The sequence below is a fragment of the Equus asinus genome, chromosome 13, assembly GCF_041296235.1.
Source record: "Equus asinus isolate D_3611 breed Donkey chromosome 13, EquAss-T2T_v2, whole genome shotgun sequence".
Lineage (NCBI taxonomy): Eukaryota > Metazoa > Chordata > Mammalia > Perissodactyla > Equidae > Equus > Equus asinus.
The window spans coordinates 17,519,228-17,543,254 of NC_091802.1; the positions used below are offsets into that span (position 1 = coordinate 17,519,228).

The following is a 24,027-nucleotide window of genomic DNA, read 5'->3' on the forward strand; positions in this document are numbered from 1 at the left end:
CCTTACTCCTATTGATGAATTTATGGGACTTGTAAAAAATCATTTAAAAAATAAGTATTACGTGCACATGGTAACAAATTCAAGCATCGTAAACGAAGACACAGTGAAAACAAAATGTCTTTCTCCTCCTTCCAAAGAGACAGCCACTTTACCTGTTTTTTGGTGCATTTTTTTAGCACTATGCCGGGCTATACATACACATGTAAATATGGCATATACTTTTGGTACACATATGTGGTATTAGTGTTTATTGAGTGCTCGTTCTATGCCAAACACTGCTTTAGGTGCTGGAGGTGCAGCAGTGGACAAAACATCCAGCTTATATTCCAGTAGAGACAGATAGACGATACACAAGCAGACAGCCAGATGTATATGTCAAGCGGTGATAAGAGCTATGGAGGAAAATAAAGGACAATAAGGGACGGGGGGAGGGGGGGAGTAATCAGGGAAGGCTTCTCTGAGATGACATTTGACTTGAGGGGAGGAAACATCTTTTTCCTTCTACTCTCCTAGGTTCAGTGGCTGGGGCCTGTGAATCAAACTGATAAAAGACAGATAAACAAGAGAAAAAACGTTTTAATTACATACACACCAGAGTTCACAAAGGAAAAAATGTGGCTCAAGGAGGGCATCAGATGTTGAAACTTACTGTATATATCATCCTAGGCTAAGTAAATGAAGAGGGGTTTCCGGCTTCTGGGAGGGGAGGCAAGTTATGGGAAGGTGACCAGGAGAGGTATGGTAAACAGGGTTGTTTAGTAAGCTTTGTTCTGCAGATTTAAGATGGTGTCTTCTCTGAATTAAGAGTTGTCCTCTTCATGGTATGGGAGATGGGCACAGCTCTACAAATGGAAATTTCCTTTATAAATGTAAATTTCCTTTGCAAGAGGAAAATGTGCGCCCTGTTTATAGAGCTTTCCTGTGTCTGCTGGTTCTCAATGGCTTTTAGCTCAAAATAATCCAGATGCCAAAGAGGCCTATTTTGAGGTAGTATATTCCGGTACCCTTCAGAATGAACGCAGGACATCTAAAGCAAGAATGTTCCAGGCGGAGGGGGTAGCAAGTGCAGAGACCTCAGCTGAGATGTGTTGGCATGTTGGAGAAACAGCCAGGAGGCCAGCGGGGCTGGAGGGGAGAGCAGGAGAGGGCAGCAGGTGTTAACAAACCGTTCACCCTGCTCTGCACTTCGCTGCTTCCCCACGAACCACAGTCTCCTGGCCTTCGTCCTGATTAGCCCACGTTAAGCTGCCTTCTTCTGTTGCAGAAGCTCCCAGGTCATCCACCATATGGATACAGCACAAGTTATTGAAGTGGTTGTAAGGTTTTTCCTTTCCTTTTTAAAAAAAGTACCAGGAGGTATAAAGGGAAAATCGGGAAGTGGCCGGAGTGGATCATGAAAGGAGGAAAATAGGAGACCAGCCCGGTGGCGCAGTTCTTAAGTTCGCACGTTCTGCTTCTTGGCGGTCTGGGGTTCACCGGTGCAGACATGGCACTGCTTGGCACGCCATGCTGTGGTAGGCGTCCCACGTATAAAGTAGAGGAAGATGGGCATGGATGTTAGCTCAGGGCCAGTCTCCCTCAGCAAAAAGAGGAGAACTGGCAGTAGTTAGCTCAGGGCTAATCTTCCTCAAAAAAAAAAAAAAAAAGGAGGAAAATAAAGAGCAGGGCTGCTCTTAACAGTTGCATAGTCCAGGGCAAGAGTGGAAATGCAGGCCTAGGGACCATATGTCTAAACATTAAAAGTTATAAATTAAACTGACACGCTGTTAAATAAAATACGTATTATCTTCCTACCTTGACAATGGACCTTCAGATCAATCTGGAGGCTAGAATTAAATGTGGAATTTCAGGCTCTTTGGGGTTCTGCACCCAGCCCGTGGCCTGCCCACTCCTCTTCCCACTCCCAGCTCCACCTGCATGAAGAAGGCACCTGACTACACAGGTCTGGACACCTCAGCCTGTCTGTGGAGCTTCCATCTATGCCGCCCTTGGCCTAGGGCAACTTCGGAGAACGGCCTCAGGAAAGAGGCCCAGGGGGGCCCTACAAGCAGGCTGGGGCCCCTTGAGCAAGAAATTCCAAGGTGCCAGGCACTCAGACTGTGGTCTAGAAGTGTGTGTTGGGGAGATAGGAGCTGGGTGGGCAGGACCTCTTGATTCCACAGACTTCCTGTCCCTTGGGGAGGGATGTGGCTCGGGGAGAGTCAGAGCAGGGTCGTGTGAAGCATGAGGCCCAGGGACGGGACCCCACTTGCCCAAGTCTAAGGCTGGTGCTGCTGAAGAGGGGACACAGCCTGTCTACCTTGGGGAAGAAACTGACGACATGGAGAAAGTGAGCAAGACAGAGCAGAGAGCTGGAATCAGCAGCCCAGCCAGCAGGAGGGACCCAGGCTGAGCAGGCGGCAGGAGGAGAGAGAACTGCCAGTTCTACCCAAGGTGTGCCCACATCAGCACCGGCCGAGGGGGAAACTTGATCCTCATAGAGAAAGAAAACACAGCTGTACCTTCTCGTAACACTAACAGCCACTGAGACCACAAGGAGAAAGAACAAACAAGGAAGCTGGAAGAAATAATGAAAATACTGTCATCTCTTCTGTCGGCCAAGGAACATCACGGTAGAGTGTACTGCTGTCCTGCAAGACATGTAGGGCTGGGAAGGCGGGCTCCAGGTCCAACTGGGCGGCTAACTAGCATTGACAGGTTGAGCAAGTCACTTTGCATCTCCGTCTGTTTCCTCATCTATCAAATAAGGACATACCTGCCCCATGTCTCTACTTGCAAGGGATTTTTACGGTTATCTGACAAATAGAAACGGCAAGCAGTAGGATCTATTGGAGTATATGAGGAAGCCATTTGGTGTAAAGCTAATTCGGCCTGACTTTGTTTTTTTCCAAAAGGGCCTGATGTGGCCATTGAGCATGCATTGTATATCTGCTTTAAACATTGACCACAGCAAGAACAAATGGCCTTAAGATAAAGGTGCAACTTCCCCACACACACACATTGGCATTTCCTTAAGGATAAGCATCTTTCCTTAGGCTAGGAACTGATCGCTGTGCTCACCTTTGACCACCCAGCTCACCTGTGACCACCCAGCTCGAGACAACAGACAGGCCACCCTGCTGTGTCCACCAAGACAGCAGACCTACCTGCTGTGTCCATCAATCGCTGTGCTGACAAAGCAGTCTCGCAACTATTATAAAAAGGGACATTTCAATCATATGTGAAACATCCTCTTTGGGGGTATATAACCACTCTGTACACCCCACTTCTTTGGTGCCCTTTCTTCCTTCGTGAAGAAAGGCCCCAGGCCATGGTCCTCACATTTTAGCTCAGAATAAACTCTCCCAAATTTTCATTTATAGATTGGTTATGGATTATTTTCGTCGACATACTCAAAAAACTTATTCCTTTGCTGGATGTGAGTTTTTTCTTTCAAAGCTGACTGGCTGGCTCAACATAACCTTGACGCAACCTGCACTAAAATCGGGAAGAGAAATGGTCAAGCTGCCTCCTGCCAGATCAGCATCCAGACAAGGAGGGCCGGCTGAGAGGGAAGAGAAGCCAGCCTTTCTTGGAAAGGAAGAGCAGCCAGCCTTTGCAAGCACCTGTCTGCGAGCACCAGGGTGAGTAGAGGAGGGCACCTGAAAAACAAACCCCAGACATCTCCACTGGCAGGTGGTCATTTGTGCAAAGGACCTCTGTCACTTCCATTTCACTTAGCTCCTAGGGACAAAAGCAGACAGGCAAGGGGCACTTGCTGTATGCAGAGCTGTGCTGGACACATTAGAGAGCTTGCCAGTGGACGAGAGGACTGAACAACAGAAGGGTCCTTTACAGAGCAGGGTGTCCACACAGACCTGTGTGGATCAACACTACCAACTCTCATTACTGAGGATAAGAGTGCCAAACCTTACAGATTTGAGGCAGTCCCCATCAAAATCCTAGCAGGCTATTTTGGAAAAATAGACAAGATGATTTGAAAACGTATATGGAAAAGCAAAGGCTCTAGAATAGTCAAAACAATCTTCAAAATGAGCAAAGTTGGAAGACTTGCACTACCTGATATCAAGACTTACTATGAAGCTGCGATACTCAGGACGGTGTGGTGTGGGCGTAAGGAGAGACAGATAGATAGATAGATGGAACAGAACGGAGTCCACCAATAGAGTCACACATACACAGCTTATTGATTTCCTACAAAAGTGCCAAGTCAAGTCGATGGGGGAAGGAACGTTTTTTCAATGAAAACTGCTGGAACAACTGGAGATCCATTTGGGAAAAAATGAATCTTGACCCCTATCTGACTTTATTCACAAAATTAATTTGAGATGGATCATGGACCTAACCTTAAACCCCAGAATCATAAAGCTCCTTGAAGAAAACAGAAGTCTACATTTGTGATGTCGAAGTAGGTAAAGATCCTTGGGCAGGATACACAAATTAAAAAATTGATAAAATGGCTTTATCATAATTTAAAATTTCTGCTTAGCAAAAGACACCATTAAGAAAAAGAATTGACAAGCTGCAGACCTGGAAAAAAATCTCTGCAGCCACATATCTGAGAAATGATTTATATCCGAGACATGTAAAGAGCTCTTACAAATGATCAATGAGAATATAAATATTCTGGGCTAGCCCCAGTGGCCTAGTGGTTAAGATCAGCATGCTCCACTTTAGCGACCCACATTCAGCTCCTGAGCATGGACCTACACCACTCATCTGTTACTGTCCATGCTATGGGAGCAGTTCACATAGAAAGAAAAAAGAGGAAGACTGCCAATGAATGTTAGCTCAGGGTGAATCTTCCTCCACAAAAAAAAAAAAAAAGTAAATATTCCAACTACAAAATAGGAAAAAACTTTGACACGCTACAAAGTAAGATATATAAATGACCCATAAGCAGTGTAAAAAGTGCTGAACAGTGCTCACTTCAGCAGAACATATACTAAAATTGGAATGATACAGAGAAGATTAGCATGGCCCCTGTGCAAGGATGACATGCAAATTCGTGAAGCATTTCATATTTTTAGACAAACACAGGCTCAGAGTGAAGGGATGGAAAACAATACTCCAAAATAATGGCAAACAAAAGAAAGCAGGTGTTGCCATGCTTATATCAGACAAAGCAGACTTCAAGATAAAAAAGACAATGAGAGACAAACAGGGGCAGTCTATAATGATAAAAGGGACAGTCCACCAAGGGACATAACACTTATAAATATCTATGCACCTAACACAGGAGCTCCAAAGTACATAAAGCAACTATTAACAGACCTAAAGGGAGATATTAACAGCAACACAATAATAGTAGGGGACCTTAACACCCCACTTTCATCAATGGATAGATCATACAGACAGAAAGTCAACAAGGAAATAGTGGAATTAAATGAAAAACTAGACCAGATGGACTTAATAGATATATATAGCAAAACAGATAGATAGATAGATAGATAGATAGATAGATAGATAGATAGATAGAATATATATACCAAAAACAGCAGAATACACATTCTTCTCAAGTGCACGTGGAACATTCTCAAAGACAGACCATATGTTTGGAAACAAGGCAAGCCTCAATAAATTTAAGAAGATTGAAATCATATCAAGCATCTTTTCCGACCATAATGCTATGAAACTAGAAATCAACTACAAGAAAAAAGCTGGGAAAGTGACAAATATGTGGTGACTAAACAACATGCCACTGAACAACCAATGGATCATTGAAGAAATTAAAGGAGAAATCAAAAAATACCTGGAGACGAATGAAAATGAAAATATACCATACTAGGGGCTGGCCCAGTGGCGCAGCGATTAAGTGTACATGCTCTGCTTCGGTGGCCCAGGGTTTGCCAGTTCGGATCCCAGGTGCGGACATGGCACCGCTTGGCAAGCCATGCTGTGGTAGGTGTCCCACATATAAAGTAGAGGAAGATTGGCATGGATGTTAGCTCAGGGCCAGTCTTCCTCAGCAAAAAGAGGAGGATTGGCAGCAGATGTTAGCTCAGGGCTGATCTTTCTCAAAAAAAGAAAAAAAAGAAAAGAAGATACACCATACTAACTCACAAAGGATGCAGCGAAAGCGGTCCTAAGAGGCAAATTCCTAGGAACACAGGCCCACCTTAACAAAGAAGAAAAATATTAAATAAACAATCTTAAACTACACCTAACAGAACTAGAAAAAGACGAACAAACAAAGCCCAAAGTCAGCAGAAGGAGGGAAATAATAAAAATTAGAGCAGAAGTAATGAAATTGAGACCAAAAAAAAAAAAAAAACAGTAAAAAGGGATCAATGAAACTAAGAGCTGGTTCTTTGAGAAGATAAACAAAATTGACAAACTCTTAGCCAGACTAAGAAAAAAAAGAGAGAAGGCTCAAATTAATAAAATTAGAAATGAAAGAGGAGACATTACAATGGATGCCACAGAAGTACAAAGGATTATAGTATGAAAAACTATATGCCCGGTGGCCAAGTGGTTGAGTTTGCGTGCTCCGCTTTGGCAGCCCAGGGTTTCACCGGTTCGGGTCCTGGGCACGGACATGGCACCACTCATCAAGCTATGCTGAGGTGGCATCCCACATGCCACAACTAGAAGGACCCACAACTAAAAATATAAAACTATGTACTGGGGGGCTTTGGGGAGAAAAAGGAAAAATAAAACCTTAAAAAAAAAACTATATGCCAACAAATTGGACAACCTAGAAGAAATGGATAAAATCTTAGACTCAAACAACCTCCCAAAATTGGACCAAGAAGAAATAGAGAATCTGAATAGACCAATCACAAGTAAAGAGATTGAAACAGCAATCAAAAACCTCCCCAAAAATAAAAATCCACGGCCAGATGGCTTCTCTGAAGAATTCTACCAAACATTCAAAGAAGATTTATATGTATCTTTCCCCAACCATTCCAAAAAAATTGAAGAAGATGGAACACTTCCTAACACATTTTATGAGGCCAACATCACCCTGATCCCAAAGCCAAACAAGGACAACACAAAGAAGGAAAATTACAGGCCAATATCGCTGATGAACACAGATGCAAAAACCCTGAACAAAATATTGGCAAACTGAATACAGCAATACATTAAAAGGATCATACATTGCAATCAAGTGGGATTTATACCAGGGATACAGGGATGGTTCAACATCTGCAAATCAATCAACATGATACAGAACATTAACAAAAAGAGGAATAAAAACCACATGATCATTTCAATAGACGCAGAGAAAGCATCTGACAAGCTCCAACATCCAGGGGCTGGCCCCGTGGCCGAGTGGTTAAGTTCGCACGCTCCACTGCAGGCGGCCCAGTGTTTCGTTGGCTCAAATCCTGGACGCAGACATGGCACTGCTCATCAAACCATGCTGAGGCAGTGTTCCACATGCCACAACTAGAAGGACCCACAACGAAGAATATACAACTACGTACTGGGGGGCTTAGGGGAAAAAAAGGAAAAAAAAAAGATCCAACATCCATTTATGACAAAAATCCTCAATAAAATGGGTATAGAAGGAAAGTACCTCAACATAATAAAGGCCATATATGACAAGCCCACAGCCAGCATCATACTCAAAGGGGAAAAACTGAACAGCATCCCCCTGAGAACAGGAACAAGACAAGGGTGCCCACTCTCTCCACTCTTATTCAACATAGTACTGGAGGTTTTGACCAGAGCAATTAGGTGAGAAAAAGAAATAAAAGGTATCCAAATTGGCGATGAAGAAGGGAAACTCTCACTATTTGCAGACGACATGATTTTATATATAGAAAACTCTAAAGAATCCATCAGAAAACTATTAGAAATAATCAACAACTACAGCAAAGTTGCAGGGTACAAAATCAACTTACAAAAGTCAGTTGCATTTCTATACTCTAATAACAAGCTAACAGAAAGAAAACTCAAGAATACAACCCCATTTACAATCACAACAAAAAGAATAAAGTATCTAGGAATAAATTTAACCAACGAGGTGAAAGATCTATACAATGAAAACTATAAGACAATACTGAAAGAAATCGACAATTACACAAAGAAATGGAAAGACATTCCATGCACATGGATTGGAAGAATAAACATAGTTAAAATGTCCATATTACCCAAAGCAATCTACAGATTCCATGCAATCCCAATCAGAATCCCAATGACATTCTTCACGGAAATGGAAAAAAGAATCCTAAAATTCATATGGCAACAAAAGACCCTGAATAGCTAAAGCATCCTGAGAAAAAAGAACAAAGCTGGAGGTATCACAATCCCTGACTTCGAAATCTACAAACCTATAGTAACCAAAACAGCATGGTACTGGTACAAAAACAGACACACAGATCAATGGAACAGAAATAAAACCACACATCTACGGACAGCTAATCTTCAACAGAGGAGCTAAGAACATATGGTGGAGGAAGGAAAGTCTCTTCAATAAATGGTGTCGGGGAAATTAGACAGCCACATGCCAAAGAATGAAAGTAGACCATTATCTTTCGCTATACACAAAAACGAACTCAAAATTGATTGAAGACTTAATGGTAAGACATGAAAGGATAAAATTCATAGAAGAAAATATAGGCAGTACACTCTTTGACATTGGTTTTAGCAGCATCTTTTCCAATATCATGTCTACTCAGGCAAGGGAAACAAAAGAAAAAATAAAGAAATGGGACAGCATCAGACTAATGGGCTTCTGCAAGGCAAAGGAAACCAGGAACAAAATGAAAAGACGACCCACCAACTTGGAGAAAATATTTGCAAATCACATATCCAACAAGAGGTTAATCTCCAAAATATATAAAGAACTGACACAACTCAACAACAACAAAAACAAACAACCCAATCAAAAAATGGGCAGAGGATCTGAACAGACATTTTTCCAAAGAAGACATACAGATGGCCAACAGGCACATGAAAAGATGTTCAACATCACTAATCATGTGATCTTCATATTAAATCTCCATACTAAACAGTAGGGAGATTTCTCAAAAAATTAAAAATGGAAACACCATATGACCCAGCTATCCCACTACTAGGTATTTATCCCAAGAACTTGAAATCAACAATTCAAAGAGACTTATGTACCCCTATTTCCATCATAGCATTATTCACAATAGCCAAGACATGGGAGCAACCGAAGTGCCCATTGACTGATGAATGGATAAAGATGTGGTGTATATATATATACACATATATACAATGGAATACTACTCAGCCATTAAAAAAGACAAAATTGTACCATTTGCAATAAGATGGATGGACCTTGAAGCTATTATGTTAAGCAAAATAAGTCAGACAGAGAAAGACAAAAACCATATGATTTCACTCATATGTGGAAGATAAACAAATACATGGACAAAGAAAACAGACTAGTGGCTACCAGAGGGGAAGGGGGTTAGGGCGTGGGCATAAGGGGTAAAGGGAAGCATTTACATGGTGACTGACAAATAATAATGAACAGCAGCCAGCCTGGTGGCATAGTGGTTAAGTTTGTGTGCTCTGCTTCGATGGCCCAGGGTTCACAGGTTCAGATCCTGGGTTCAGACCTACACACAGCTCATCAAGCCATGCTGTGGTGGTGTCCCTCATACAAAATAGAGGAAGACTGGCACAGATTTTAGCTCAGGGACAATCTTCCTCAAAAAAAAATGTTCAACTGAAATTTCACAGTGTTATAAACTATTATGATCTCAATATTAAGTCACTATTATTATTAATAACATTAAAAATATTATGACCCCAATAAAAATAAGTAAAAATAAAAATTTTTAAAAAGTGCTCGACATCATTAGTCATCAGGGAAAAGGCACTTAAAACCACAGGGAAGGGGCCGGCCTGCTGGCACAGCCGTTAAGTTTGTATGTTCTGCTTCGGTGGCCTAGGGTTTGCCAGTTTGGATCCTGGGTGCGGACATGGCACTGCTTGGTAAGCCACATATAAAGTAGAGGAAGATGGGCATGGATGTTAGCTCAGGGCCAGTCTTCCTCAGCAAAAAGAGGAGGATTGGCAGCAATTAGCTCAGGGCTAATCTTCCTCAAAAAAAGAAAAAAGAAAAAAGAAACCACAGGGAAATACAACTTCACACACACTAGAATGGCTAAAATCAAAAACTGATGTTCCAGTTATCTCTTGCTGTATAACTATCACCCCAAAACTTAGTAACTTAAAGAATTACGATCATTTTATTATCACTCACAGTTTCTTTTGGTCAAGAATTTGGGAAGGGTTTGGCAGGGTGGGGCTGGCCCGGGGGTCATTCCTGCTGTTGCAGTCAGGATGTGGAAAAGCGAGGGCGGGAGCAGGGGCGGCATTTCTCTCTCCCCCTTCACACAGTCTGAGTCTCTCCATGTGGTCTAGTGTGGGATTCCTTGAAGCAAGGCAGCCTCAGAGGACTCAGACTTTTCCTTAGGAGGCTCAGGTCTCCAGGAGCAAGTCTTCAGCTAACAAGGTGAATCTGCACTACCTTTTATGACCTAGCCTAAGAAGTCACGGTGTCACTCTCACCGCACACTACTGGTTACAAATGAGTCAACCAACCCACCCAGATTGAAAGGGAGTGGAATTAGACTCTGTCTCTTGATGTGGGAGTGGCAAGATTCTAGAAGAGCATGTAGGATGAGAGATGTGATTGCAGCCATTTCTGGAAAATACAATCTGTAGTGGAGAAATCTGGAAAGAAAAGCAGGTGACAGATCATACCAGGCCTTCTAAGCCACACTGAAGTTCAGTCTTGATATGAATTGTCATGGAGACCCACTGGGGGGTTTTAAGCAAGAGAGTGAAATTACCCAATTGTCTTAAAAAGTTCATTCTAGTAGCTGCGTGGATGAAGAATTTGTGGGGAGGGTTTGGAAGCAGAGAGACCATTTAGGGGTGGGGTGAGGGTCCAGAAGTTCAAGTGCCGCACATAGCGGTCAGCCGGAGTCCAGGTGAGGGCACAGGCAGAGAGTAGGGGCAAGGAAGGCCGCCAGGTTTGTGGCCCGTCCACCTGTTTTGTCCACTGAGACGGAGTGCGATGGAGGAGTGAGTTTGTTTTGGACGTGTTGCACTTGAAAGGCCAGGGTAGACGTAGGAGCCTGGAACTTGGGAGATAAAAATGTAAGAAAGAACAAACAGCATTTTAAAAGATAGAGGGGTCGGCCCATGGCCGAGTGGTTAGGTTCGCGCGCTCCGCTTTGGCGGCCCAGGGTTTCCGAGGTTCGGATCCTGGGCGCGCACATGGCACCACTCATCAAGCCATGCTGAGGCGGCGTCCCACGTGCCACAACTAGAAGGACCTACAACTAAAAATATGCAACTATGTACTGGGGGGCTTTGGGGAGAAAAAAGAAAAAAAGAAATCTTTAAAAATAAATAAATAAAATAAAAGACACAGGAGCGGACGAGATACGTGTCAGCCCAAGCATTTAGGATCTCTGTACTCACTGCAGCCCTTTGCACTGCCAACCGCACCTAGGTCTCAAGCAGACTGAAACACGCATGCGCACACCTGCGTCCACAGCGCGCACCTGGGCGGAAGCCGCCGGATTGCGCAGGCGCGGCGTCTGCGGTCGCCATGGAGAGGCGTGGCTCTCCAGGCACTCGGGGCCCGGAGCCGCTGGCTCAGCGGCAGCGGGTCTTGGGTTGCTCCGGGTGCAGGTGGCGGCCCCGCGGGCGGATGGACCGCCTGGGTGGGGCAGGGGCGTCGGGGTACGGCGAAGAGGGCGACGAGGACGAGGAGGAGCGAGAGGGCAGCGCTGCGGGCTCGAAGGGATCCAGACTGCCCCCGATCGCGGGCAGCGCCTCAGAACCGACCACACGGAAGGTGAAGAAGAAGAAGAAGAAAAAGACCAAGGGGTCGCCCAAGGGGCACGGTAAGAGGAGCAGCTAGCGAGGCAGCCTCGGCTCCCGTACCTGAGTTCTTCTCCGAGGACACCCTCCCCACCTCTCACAGAGGCCACATCTACTTGGGGACCACTTCGGACCAGAAACAGAAACTCGCCAGTCCCGAACAGAGCGCCTCCCGCTCCCCACACATACTCCTGATCGCTGCACAGTGATGCCCCAGCTCTACCCATAGAGACGGTCCATGTCCATAGAGACCCCAAATCCTGCGTGGAGAATTCAACGTTCATGGAGACCCGCACCCCACCCAGAGACCCCCACAGATACCCAGTATTGTCCCCACAGAGACTCCCAGCCCCACGCGGCGACTCTTAGCTTTACACAGACACCCATTCAACTTCCTAATCCTTCAGCCAAAACTCGCAGTTCTAAACATCCGGACTTTCCCCACAGAAATCTCATGTCCTCCTACAGAGATCCCCTCATCCTCATAGAGAGACTGTCCCAAATCCAAAGATGTCAAGACACTACATGGCAGACACACACACAGAAGTACAGACTCCTGCCCTTCTGCGTAGAGACCCTCCTTGCATCCTCCTGCCTTCCGTGCACCTGCCTGCGGATGCTGTGTAGATACCCAGTAAATACATGTCACATGTCCCTCCCTGCACAGAAATCCTCCCCCCCATCCACCAACGCCAGACTTGGACTGCACCCACACCAGTCACTGCTGCATCTTCTTTAATCTCAGCAACACCCCCTACGTCCATATAACCACCAGATAAAACCAGAGCACAGACACGCTGTCAGGCACGCACATTCACAGTCTGCACACACATGCAGATACTCAGTTACACACTCACATGCATAGACCGGTCCCAGACAGCTCCTGTACACATACAACCATACGCACGCAGGTTCTCACTCCAGTCTCTCTCATGGACACTTTACAGACACACACCAACCACCCACAAACCCACAGAGTGCCTACATTTCACCATGCTCCTCTTGTAGAACCTGCCGATTTATGACAAAGGCACTGAGCACCCACTTTATGGAGAGACAGTGCATCAGTGACATGGAATGCACCTGCCCGTGGGTACTGTCTCCACTGTCACCTGTGTGGTCCCCCTCTGGGGCTTTGGCTGTCAGGGAGGTGGTCCTGGAACAGCAGCCCTGACCTCTAGCATGGCTAGTTCTGAGTTCAAGTTTCTGGGCCTTGGCCCTTTTTGTGCAGAGTTGGCACCACTGGCAATCTGGAGACAGAAGGAGTGGCAGCCTCTCCCATGTCAACCTTCTAGTTTGGGCAAGGAAGCAATGGGAGATCATAATTACTTCTTCAGGTGGAATCATGAAAAAAAGGCAAGAGAACAATCTGGAGTTTAGGTAAAAAACAACAACAACAACAACAAAAACAACCCTGGGGCTGGCTCCGTGGCTGAGTGGTTAAGTTCGTGCACTCCACTGCGGCGGCCCAGGGTTCGGATCCTGGGCACGGACATGGCACCACTCGTCAGGCCACATTGAGGCGGCGTCCCACATCCCACACCTAGAAGGACCTGCAACTAAGATATACAACTGTGTACAGGGGGGGTTTGGGAAGATAAAGCAGAAAACAAAAACAAAAACAAAAAACAACCCTATGTGTGTCTACAACACCAAATTAGGAAATTTATAGTCTTTTTGGCTTAGCTTCTGACTCTAGAAATTACAGTGGCATGTACCTCATACTGTCAGCAGGGGACACCAAATAGTTTTCAGGGAGCAGAAAGGCATAAAAACACCAACAGAGAATTTTTTCTTCTTTTTTGAGGGGGACAGGGGCATTTCTCTCTCTTGAAAGATAGAAGGATGAACTGATGAAAGAACCACAACTTGTAGTATTTTATGTGCAGGTTATATAATTCACAAATTCTATTAATATTAAAAAAAAAGTCACTACAAGCCACACAGCAGAAGTATTTCCTGGCTTGGCTTAATATTGCTTTCCACAGTCGGAGTTAGGAAGCATTCCTGTTGTTCTCCATTTCTTCCGTGATAAAGTGTCTAGATTAGGAGTGGAGTCATAGACTCCTAGAACTGGAGGCGAGGACCTTGGTGAGCATGTGAAGAGGTGAGGTGGGGGCAGCGTGGCATAGTGGAAAGAACAGAGCACGGGGAGTCAGGCCTACATTTAGCTCCTGGCTCTGTCACCTGCTGTGTGACATCAGCAAGCTACTGAGACTTTTGGAGTCTGTTTCCTCACCTAGAAAATGGAGCTGACCGCCTTTATGCAGAGGACCTGGCTCTTGGTACGCACTCAGCAAATGGTTCCTCCCTCCCCGAAATGACCTGGCAAAAGCATATGGCTGGTGGGTGTGGGCGAGGTTGGTGGGCTTGGCTCCCTGAGCCCTAGGTAAGGAGGGGCCTCCACCCTCCTTACATTTTGGGTGATTTTGGGCATCATCCCAGAGCGGGCTAAGGGCAGGCGTGACCACAAATGCTAACGCTGCTCATCTGCTCAGCAGACAAACATCAGAGTCGAGGCCTGAAGACTCAGCAGCTGTCTTCATCCTTTCATGGCATCTTAAGTCCCAGCAAAGATCACGACCCGAGGCAAGAGCACAGACAGGACAAAGATGAAAACAGGCTCATCCCTTCTTACTCCTCCACTGTAAGTCTCTCCCACTTTGCCGAGATAGAGGAGAACCTCTCCAAGCAGATCAACGAGAGTCTGCGTTGGGATGGGATCCTCGCTGACCCGGAGGCAGAGAGAGAAAGGATTCGTGTATATAAGCTGAACCGCAGGAGGCGGTACTGGAATTTGGCCCTCAAGGGCTTCCCCTCTGAGCCCTGTGCTGACGAGACCCCCGAGAACTTACCCTACCTCTCAGACAAAGACAGCAGCACGAGCAGCAGGCAGCCCTCCTTAAAAGCCAAGGGCCCTCATCACTGCTTTGAAGGAAGCCTTACTCCAAAGCTTCTAGACTCTGATTAGACTCTGCCCCAGGCGAAAATCCACCCATGACACTGGCGAGCTTATCGCTTATCCTGACCACAAGTTTATGTTAAAAAGAAGAATAATAAACGGAAATCAGACCTACATCCGAGGGAAGCAGATATCTGGTCTGTGGGTGGTCAACCTCTCCTTTCAACAAGATGCCTTCACTGCCCAGGAGAGCCACAGTTCCTTAAGAACGTAAGCAGTTTAATGAACGAAATTCTTTTCAGAGTTTCCTTTGTCTCAGATAAGCGGCCATCTCTTTGTTATTTAATTTCTCATCATAGTTAGATGTCTATAGTCTGCCCCCGCAAAAAAGACAAAGTGTGTACGTTATGTCAATTCTAAATCTTAAACTGATTTTATGTGTAAAACTCCTCACACAAACTTCTGTAGGCCCAAGGAAAATGCCCCAAGTATCCTGGAGACTTTAAAAAAAATTTTTTTTTTAAAATACAATATACTCCCTGCCCTCATGTAGCCTTTAAAATACGTGAGTTCTGGAACTTCATTGCTGGGAAGTTATCATGAAAAGTCTCAAAAGGAATACTGCTTCTCTTATAAATGTAGTCCTCCCCTAATTGCCCAAGATGGCATTTTAAGCAAAATTCTGGAACATTAAAAATGCCCTACTGTACCATTTGTCCTAAATTAATATTCCTCTCTTCCGCAAATATTTGGTGAGTGAGGGCTGTGTATTGTCTCAGTTTGGGTTCTCCCGGAAGCAGACCCTGAAACAAGGCTTCACAAGCAAGTAGATTATTTGGGAGATGAAGGAAAGATCAACGGAGGGGATATAGGAAAGGGGAGCCAGCTAATCCAGGGGACACTGTTAAGCCTGCTTCCATCCTGGGCAACTGGGGCTTAATCCCACAGGGAACCCCTGTCAGAACTATCCCACCTGAAGGGGAGGGAGCTGGGGTATTTATACTCCCCAGAGGCATTGGCTTGGAGCTGGCCTGGGAAGGTGTTGATTTTCTGGCATTTTCAGCCTGCCATTTGTGGGCTTAGAGGCCCACCTCAGTGGGGGACGGAATTCGCCCTCAGGCACAAAGATGCAGACTGAAAGGTCCAGGGTTGGGGGGTGTCTGGGGTGGCATCAGCTACCTGTGTACCACACTATGCAGGGCTCGAGAGGGATGGATTGGAAGGTTAAGATGAGGCCCCTCTCCTCCAAGGAGTTGACATGTTTCAGAGAAGGCAAGATATGCTGGGTACACAGAAGAACCAAGACAAGACATCATACAAAGCTTGTTTGATAGTTAAGCGAAAGTAGGCATCTTGGTCCCTACCAGCCCCCAGCTGAGAGAGCAGCCCCTCTTCTCACCTTCCTTAAAAGGCCAGTTACAGAGTGTTCACATTTTGCCCATGGTACCCTGGCAAAATACACTGAAGGGACTTTTGACAGAGCCCTCTCCTCCCCTGGAGAGGAAGTTAGCAGTCGGGCTGGCAGGGGCTGGAAGCAGTCAGGAGTGGCTCCCCCATGCCGAGGCCAGGCCTGTCCTCCACTGCCCAGGTTGTGGAGCACCCATGGAATCCAGCAGAGGGGACCAAGGCTTTGGTGTGGCTGGGTGGTGGGGGGAGATGGGAAAGGTGCCACTGCTCAGCCCAAGGACCTTCCCTAATGCCCCAGGGCTCAAGGTAATGACAGCCCAGGCTGGAGCAGCCAGGCTGGCATCTCCTGTGCCCCCTGGATCAACCATAGTGGCTGGGGGTGCCATGTGTGGAGGAGCTGAGGGCTCACCAGCCTCGGGATGCCTTGGTGGCTTTGCCTTATCTTCCATGAGGGGGTGAGTGGGAGTGGGGGTGGCCTGTGGTCATCTTTCTGCCCTGAGTTATGCTGGGATAGCGGTTAAAATTATGAGCTTTGACAGTGGAGCTGAATTTATTCTTTCCCATCACATGCTAGCCATATTATCCCAGGCGGATTGCTTAACCTCTCTGAGCCTTAGTCACCACATCTGAAAACAAGGATGCAGATCCCTCCCCAGTGTGTGGGAATCAAATGCAGCAATTATGTAAAGGCTTTAGCATGGCACCTGGCCCCTAGGAAGCACTCCATCTATTGTAAGAGTTTTGAGCAAGGTTGTCTTAGGTTGGGGTGGCTCCACAGCCACTGGAGAGACTGTTCTGGGGGATGGTGTAGAGGTCATCTCATCAAAGGGTGAACTTCACAAAGACACGTGGCTTCAGTGGCTGGCAGATAGATATAATTCAAACAAAGCACAAAAAGTTCAGGGGTCTGGAGCAAGAGGAATGAAGCAAGGGTCTCAAGGTCTGGTGTTCTGGGGTGGGGGCTTTGGGCCAAACAAGAAAGTGCCTACTTGTAGCCTAGAACCAAATGAGAGTCTATGCTTAAGATGTAAATAGAGGAAGCAGGTGGGCAGGGAATAGAAAACCCAATGAAAACTGGCTTACTGATTAAAGGGAGTGATTATAAAGCCAACAGTCCAGGGTTGGCTGTGGCTTCAGGCATGGCTGGACCTAGGAGGTCATACTGTGTCATTAAATTTGTATCTCTCTCCATATCTTGCCTCTGCCTCCCCTATATTAGCTTCATGTTCAGGCAGGTTCTCATAACAGGATGGCAAAGATAGCCACTGATATCCTTATAGTTCTTTGAAAAAAAGAGTCACTCCTATGTCCCTATCCAGGGTCTCTGTCAATCCCAGAGAAGGTCTCTGGCCTGGCACAAGTCATAAGCCCATCACTGGACTAATCACAGCGGCCAAGGACATAGAGTATTTGACGGCTACACAGACCCAGGGTATGGTGGGGAAGTGGGAGGCGGGCAGGGGCAACCCCACTGGACACGTATACTGAACAGATTGTTCTAGAATCTATGTAAACCTGTATGGAATACAGTGATTCCCTAGAGAGATGCCAAGTAGACAGAGGTTTGTCCATTACCCTCCAGATGAAGAAAGATTCGTGTTTTAAAGGCCCGGACCAAGGGTCCTGGGGGTGGATTGCCCAGCGTGAGTTAATCTGAGCTAGCCTGGATTGACTGCACGCTTGTCTCCAGAACTGTAGACCCTTGGCCGGGAATCTACTATGGGATCTTTTAACTAAAGGTGAACAGTGTTGTGTCACCATGGGTCCATGTGTTGTTTTTGAGCAGTATCAGGCGGTCAGCACTGTTCAATAATAATAATTGTGTTGATGATTTGCACCTGATTTTGGTAGAGCCTAGGGGGTGGGTTTCTACTTTTAAGGCTGATCACATAGCTAGAATGTGCCCACGTGATCAGCCCACTATAAGACACTCCCACCATGAGTAGACGCTGGGCTTCCACGCCAGCAGCGGTTGGAGGCATGGGAACAGAATGCTCCCGTGTGAGCCTCGTGAACATCCACCATGGGTGCTGCAGGAGGACGTTCCATTCCAAGGGTGTTCCATTCCAAGGATGCAACAACTTCCCTGTGGATTGGTGTGGTGGATGTCCCCCAGTGATCTCTGCCTCCCCTTGAGTATGGGCTGAAACTGTTGACTCTTGCTAATGAATAGAATGTGGCAAAAGCGATGGAATGTCACTTCCAGGTGGGGTTGTGAAAAGAGACTGTGTTCGGGGAAGGAGGGAAGGACGGCCAGGTGGAGCACGGGTGGAGGAAGCATGAACAGGGCCGTGAAACTCTTCTGTGTGGTCCTGTAATGGCGGATGTTAAGCATTTGTTCAAGCCCGGAGAACGTCTCACACCAACACTGACTCCTAACGTAAGCTATGGACTTTTATTAATAATAATGAATCCATATTAGCCCACCAGTCGTAGCAAATGTACCACACTAATACAAGGTATTAATAATAGGGGAAATGGGGGGGAGTACTGAGGGGGTATATGGGAAATTTCTGTACTTTCCCCTCAATTTTTCTGTAAAACCTAAAACTGCCCTCAAATTAAAGTCTATTAGTTAAAAGACAGTGAGAGAGACTATGGCTTCCATCTGGCAGGCACTCTTTCTCTCTCTCCCTCTCTCTGGGCTCCTGCTCTGGGGGAAGCCAGCTAACGTGTGGTGGGCCACCCGAGGAAAGGCCTGTATGGCAGGGAATTGATGTCTCTGGCCAACAGCCAGCGAGGACCTGAGGCCTCCCAACAGCCGCATGAGTGCGCTTGGAAGCAGGTCTCCCCCAGTTAAGCCCTGAGGTGACCAAAGCCCTGAGTGACACCTCGATGACAGCCTGTGAGAGACCCTAAGCCAGAGGCACCCAGCCAACCAACACCCAGATTTCTGACCCACCGAAACTGTGAGATAATCAAGTTGTTTTAAGCCACTAAATCTGGGGTAATTTTGTTCCTCAGCAACAGCTAAGGCCTGTTCCTCACCATCAGCTGTGCTTTTCAGCAAGCCGCCTCACTCTTGATCAGAGGAGTGGAAAACCCGAAACCCAGCCTTCTCTTGAGGAAAATCCAGGCACCACAGACGCCCGTTGCCAGTGCTCAGAGGAGGTTTAAATTTGTTTTTAGAAATGATGCTGTGTCCTATAGGGTTGAGGGGGCCACTGGGTGAGTTAAGTGCTAGAGAAGACTGAATGGTTTCTGCTGGTTATGCTTATGCATGGAGCTGTTTATAGTTATTTATATTTTCGTGGTATGTGTTTTGTGTCTAGCCCCCCACCTTGTAATTATTAGATTTTAGGTCTTTTTTTTTTTTGAGGAAGATTAGCCCTGAGCTAACATCTGCTGCCAATCCTCCTCTTTTTGCTGAGGAAGACTGGCCCTGAGCTAACATCTGTGCCCATTTTCCTCTACTTTGTATGTGGGACGCCCACCACAGCATGGCTTGACAAGTGGTGGCATGTCTGCACCCGGGATCCGAACCGGCGAACCCTGGGCCACTGAAGTGGAACGTGTGCACTTAACTTCTGCACCACTGGGCAGGCCCCTAGGTCATTTTATAGTCTGTAAGTTCATCTATCTCACTTGTCCCTCAGTCACTATGTTCCCTGGGCAGTGGGAATTATTATCTCCATTTGACAATGGAGGCTTAGAGAAAAGCTCTAAGGTCTCCAGTTGTCGTTTGAGGAAATGTTTATCAAGCAACTGCTAAGTTTGCAGTTGCTAATTGCTGCCAGAATGCTGAGGATAACAGTCTCCAACAATCAGCTCCTCGCCTGTCCAGGCGTGGCGTTAGGCACTTACCGTACATAATTTCATGTCATCTCTACCACAATATTTGAGGTGTGAGGGTGTTGTGATACCATCCACATACAAGGAAACAGGCACAGATTGGGAAAGTGACTTGCCCAGGGTCACACAGGGATGAAGGGGAGGAGCTGGGATGTCATGTGTGGGTCTGGCTGGTTCCGGAAATGCAGCTCTTTATTACTACGCTAAGGTGCCTCAGACAGGCTCCCAGAGCAGGTGGGGGCCAAGCCACACACACTCCTGGAACTCAACCACAACTGAAAGAGATGGATGAAGACAGCACGAGGGGCTTGTCCGCAGGGCCTGTGGCTGAAGCAGGGTGGGGGTGTCGTGGGACGGACAGAGTTGCTCCTGGGAACTGTGGCTGACAGAGAAGCTTCCTGGGGACAAGAGGCCTGGGGAGGCAGAAATCTCCACCAGCTGGGCTCCAGAGGCCCCCTGGGGTGACGGGAAAACTCTTGGGCCTCCTGGCCACACTGTGTGCCTGTTCATGGTCAAATCCAGCCTTTGAGACTATTGACACATCCACCTCTGACCATCACTGGGAAGGGATTGGGAAGGGTCCCACCTCACTCAACCATCCTCACCAGTTACAAACCCCCAGGCCAGCACTCCAGTCTGCAGGCAAGGCTACTGCCCATGCCTTGGCGCTGAAGATGGTGCCTAAGGCCTCGCTGCTCAAAATGTGGGCCTGAGACCAACAGCACCAACTGGACCTGGAGCTTGTTAGAACTCTCTTGCTGGCCGAATCTCAGGCCCCACCCCAGACCTCCTAAATCAGAACCTGTAGTTTAACAAGATCCTCAGGTAGCTCATGCATGTGTTAACATTTGAGAAGCTCTGGTTGTTGGAGGATGATTCCTCCCAGGTCTGTCAGGTGTCTGCGCATCTTGTGAGGAGAGGCGCCTTCGTTCCAGACTCCTGAAGGATGTTGGTATGACAAACGGCTTTCGAAGATAGAGACTACCTCCCTCCAGAGCATGGGGCAGATTCGCTTACTGCTTATTGCAGAAGATTCCAGGTCCTGAGCCCAGAGTTCCTCTCCTGTGACACAACCCCTTATGTTCCAGCGCCACACGGCCCTCTTCACAGCCCTCTGCTGGGGTTGGGCTCTGGAAACCAGCACAAATGCTAAGGCTCTAGCTATTGCTGTGACTAAGAAACCGTCCTTCGTCTCTGACCCCAGAGTCTCATGTCTCCAGCTTACACCCCTGCAAATGTGTCAGCTAACTCGTTAGCTGCAAATACGGTAAAATCAGACTCGTCACAGCTCTTGACCTTGGTTTCTCTACACTTGAATCACCAGAAAGCTGTGTAGTGTTCTATACTCAGGTTTTACTTTTCAAATTATACAGGAAATGCATAGGTATTACAGACAAATCAGAAAATACAGATAAGCAAGCAAGTGTTTACAAACACCTAATAGTCCCACCATCCAGAGAGAGCCAGCCTCACCTGCTTGGTATCCATCCTCCCAGTCTTCTATTCATGTGTCCACATACAGGAAAACAAAATTAATGAGGTAATGATACATATGTTGTCTTTTAGTGGGTCTCTCAAAAATATGGCATGAACGTCTTTCCAAGTCACTAAATTGACATCCACATCATCCTTTGCAATGCTTGCTTAGCATTTCATTGTGTAGACTGTTTATTCCATCCCTATCTGTGGACATTTACTTGGTTTTCTATTTTTTGGCTATTCTAAACAACTTTGCAAGGAACATCCTTATATGCACATTTTAGTGCAATTTTCCAGTGCTTTGGGTACATTCTTGGAAGTGAAATTACAAGCCAAAAGATAATTAAAACAATAAGCACTTGCATAGCTTTTAACTCATGCCAGGTACTGTTCTAAGCACTTTGCGAGTATTAACTCACTTAATCCTCACAACGTCTCTATGAGAAAATAACTCTTGTTATCTCTCTTTTACAGAGAGTTTAAGGGACTTCTCAAGGTCACACAGCTAATAAATGATGGAGCTAGGATTTGAACCCAGGCAGTTTGGTGAGGGGGTCCAGAATATGCCCCTCCAAAATATGCCACTTTGGCATAAGGATTATTTCGAGCTGAAGGCAATTGAGAATTAATAGATGCAGGAAAAGTCCTCTGCTCTCCCCTTATCTGCTTAAAATCAGGGCATAAATTTCCCCTTCTGAAAGTGGCATAGATGTGCCCCCCCTCTCCTGTACCGGAGTGAGGAGAGTGAGTCACCACCAGAGATGGAGAGCCAGCACCAAGATGAGTCTGCGTAAACAGATCTTACTAAAATCATCCTCATCTTCCATTAGTTTCCCCGATATATTTCCTAGTCACTTTCCTGCAATTTATTGGCCCTAGAAGCCCAAACCCACTTTCCTTTGTCTAGTCACTTCTCAATTTATCACCCTTTGTTAAAATGATATATATAAGCTTCCAAGTCTAACCACTTTGTGTTTTCACTTCTTTTCTGTCAAGCCCTCATGCTCATAAAAATACTAACATCAATAAAATTTGTATGCCTTTTCTCCTGGTTATCGGTCTGTTGTCATTTTAATTCACAGGCATTGTTCATTGAACCTAAGAGGGTAGAGGAAAAGTTTTTTCCCTCCCCTGCACCGGCTGCAGAGTCTGTGTGTACTCATAGCACTATGCGTAAGTGCCTATTTTAAATGCCCTTCTTTTCCCAAGATTCAAATAGAAAATGGTATTGCAAAAATATATGGATCTTTGCTTTCGCATCCCTTATATAGATACAGGCGGTGGTAAAGTCATCTTAGAGCTTAGTGCTTGTCACACAGGCTGCTTTTCTTTTGGGCCTTGCTTGTAAGGAGGCTCAGGACTAAGCTTTGTTCTCAGTTGTAGCAGCTCCTGGGCTGAGTTCTGGGGAAGCGCCCCTCCACTCCCACCCCTTCGCTATTTGGCCTTTACCCTGGGTTTAGTGCCTGTGTCACATAGAGGGCATCTTTTATTGTAGGCATCCCCACCCCCTTTTGAAAATAAGTGGGTACAAATAAATACATGAAAAGAGTGAAAGAACTCATTTAAACTAACTTTGCAGAGCCCCATTGCTTTGTAAGAACTTCTCCAGGTTGAGAAAGTAGTGTGCTGGCATTCAGAACATCCTGTTAATTGTGCTTGCCAGCTTAATTACCCAAACAAAGCCCCAGAGCTCTTAGAGAAAAGCAATGATTTGTAATTACCAGCAATTGGTTTGACACATCCAAGACCCTTCCATTATCATTCTGAAAAAGAAACCAGCAAACATAAAGAACAGAAACCTCCCCTAAAAAAAAATCCCCTCACGCTCTGATGACTTGATTCAACGCCTACGTTGTTGGGAGGTTAAAAACGGTGTTGATAGCGCTGGCGTCTAAAAGCAATGTGTTCCCTTAGTTTAGTCTGTTCTTACCAGTATCAAAAACTGCAGTTCTCCAGAAAATTAGCAATGGGTTCTCTCCTCAAGAAGTATCAGCGATTTTTATTTTTGCTAATATCTGTTTTCTGATTTTTTTTAAATGAGCACTTAGTTGGGTCCTAGAAACACTATTAAAGATATACTTTTTTCTACTTTTTATAATGGAAAATTTCAAATATATACGAGGTAAACATAGCACAAGGAAACCCCAGGTACCCATCACCTAGTTTCTAGAATTTTCAACATTCCACCATTCCTGTTTCATCTATATCTCCATCCGCTCCCCACCCCTCAACTGTTCTCATTTCTTCTGCTTTTCTTTTCTTTGAGGCAAAAATTACATTCGAATGCACAATGTAAGCTTTGTGCAGTTTTGACAAAGTCCATACCCATGTAACCACCCCATCATGATATAAATCATTAGAGATTAGAGATGGAAATAGCTCTAAAGAAAGTTCCCTCTCGTCCCTCCCAGTTGTCCACACCACACACTTGCCTAGGCAATCACTATTCTTAATTTTTTCAACTCAGATTAGTTTCACCTGTGTTAGAAGCTCATGTATGTGAAATCATCCAGTATGTAATTTTTGGTGACTGTCAGCATTATGTCTAGGAGATTCATCCTAAATGTTGCATGTATCAGTGATTTACTCCTTTTTTTTGCTAAGTGGTATTCCATTGTATGAATATA

General features: G+C 45.8%; 1 protein-coding gene and 1 non-coding gene across 3 annotated transcripts; both read left to right on the forward strand.

Annotated features, from left to right (window-relative positions):
- Positions 1-4,921: 4,921 nt before the first annotated feature.
- LOC123276542 (U6 spliceosomal RNA) lies at positions 4,922-5,028 on the forward strand. Its single transcript, XR_006513045.1, has one exon. It is a non-coding gene; the product is annotated as a U6 spliceosomal RNA (small nuclear RNA).
- Positions 5,029-11,548: 6,520 nt separating this feature from the next.
- LIAT1 (ligand of ATE1) lies at positions 11,549-14,896 on the forward strand. 2 transcript variants are annotated; one of them, XM_014827057.3, is made up of 2 exons: positions 11,549-11,843; positions 14,322-14,896. In XM_014827057.3, the coding sequence occupies exons 1-2, from the start codon at positions 11,648-11,650 to the stop codon at positions 14,789-14,791; spliced, it is 666 nt and encodes a 221-aa protein (XP_014682543.3). In that variant the 5' UTR covers positions 11,549-11,647; the 3' UTR covers positions 14,792-14,896. The 2 variants fall into 2 exon arrangements, with proteins under 2 accessions (XP_014682543.3, XP_014682542.3); XM_014827056.3 differs by having other exon boundaries at positions 11,554-11,843; positions 14,319-14,896.
- Positions 14,897-24,027: the final 9,131 nt, after the last annotated feature.

What these genes read in the sequence shown, in the direction of transcription:
- LIAT1 (XM_014827056.3), top strand. Translation starts at nt 11,648, where the DNA reads ATGGACCGCCTGGGTGGGGCAGGGGCGTCGGGGTACGGCGAAGAGGGC. An exon ending in GGGGTCGCCCAAGGGGCACG is followed by an intron (nt 11,844 to 14,318) that starts GTAAGAGGAGCA and finishes TCATCTGCTCAG; the next exon opens with CAGACAAACATCAGAGTCGA.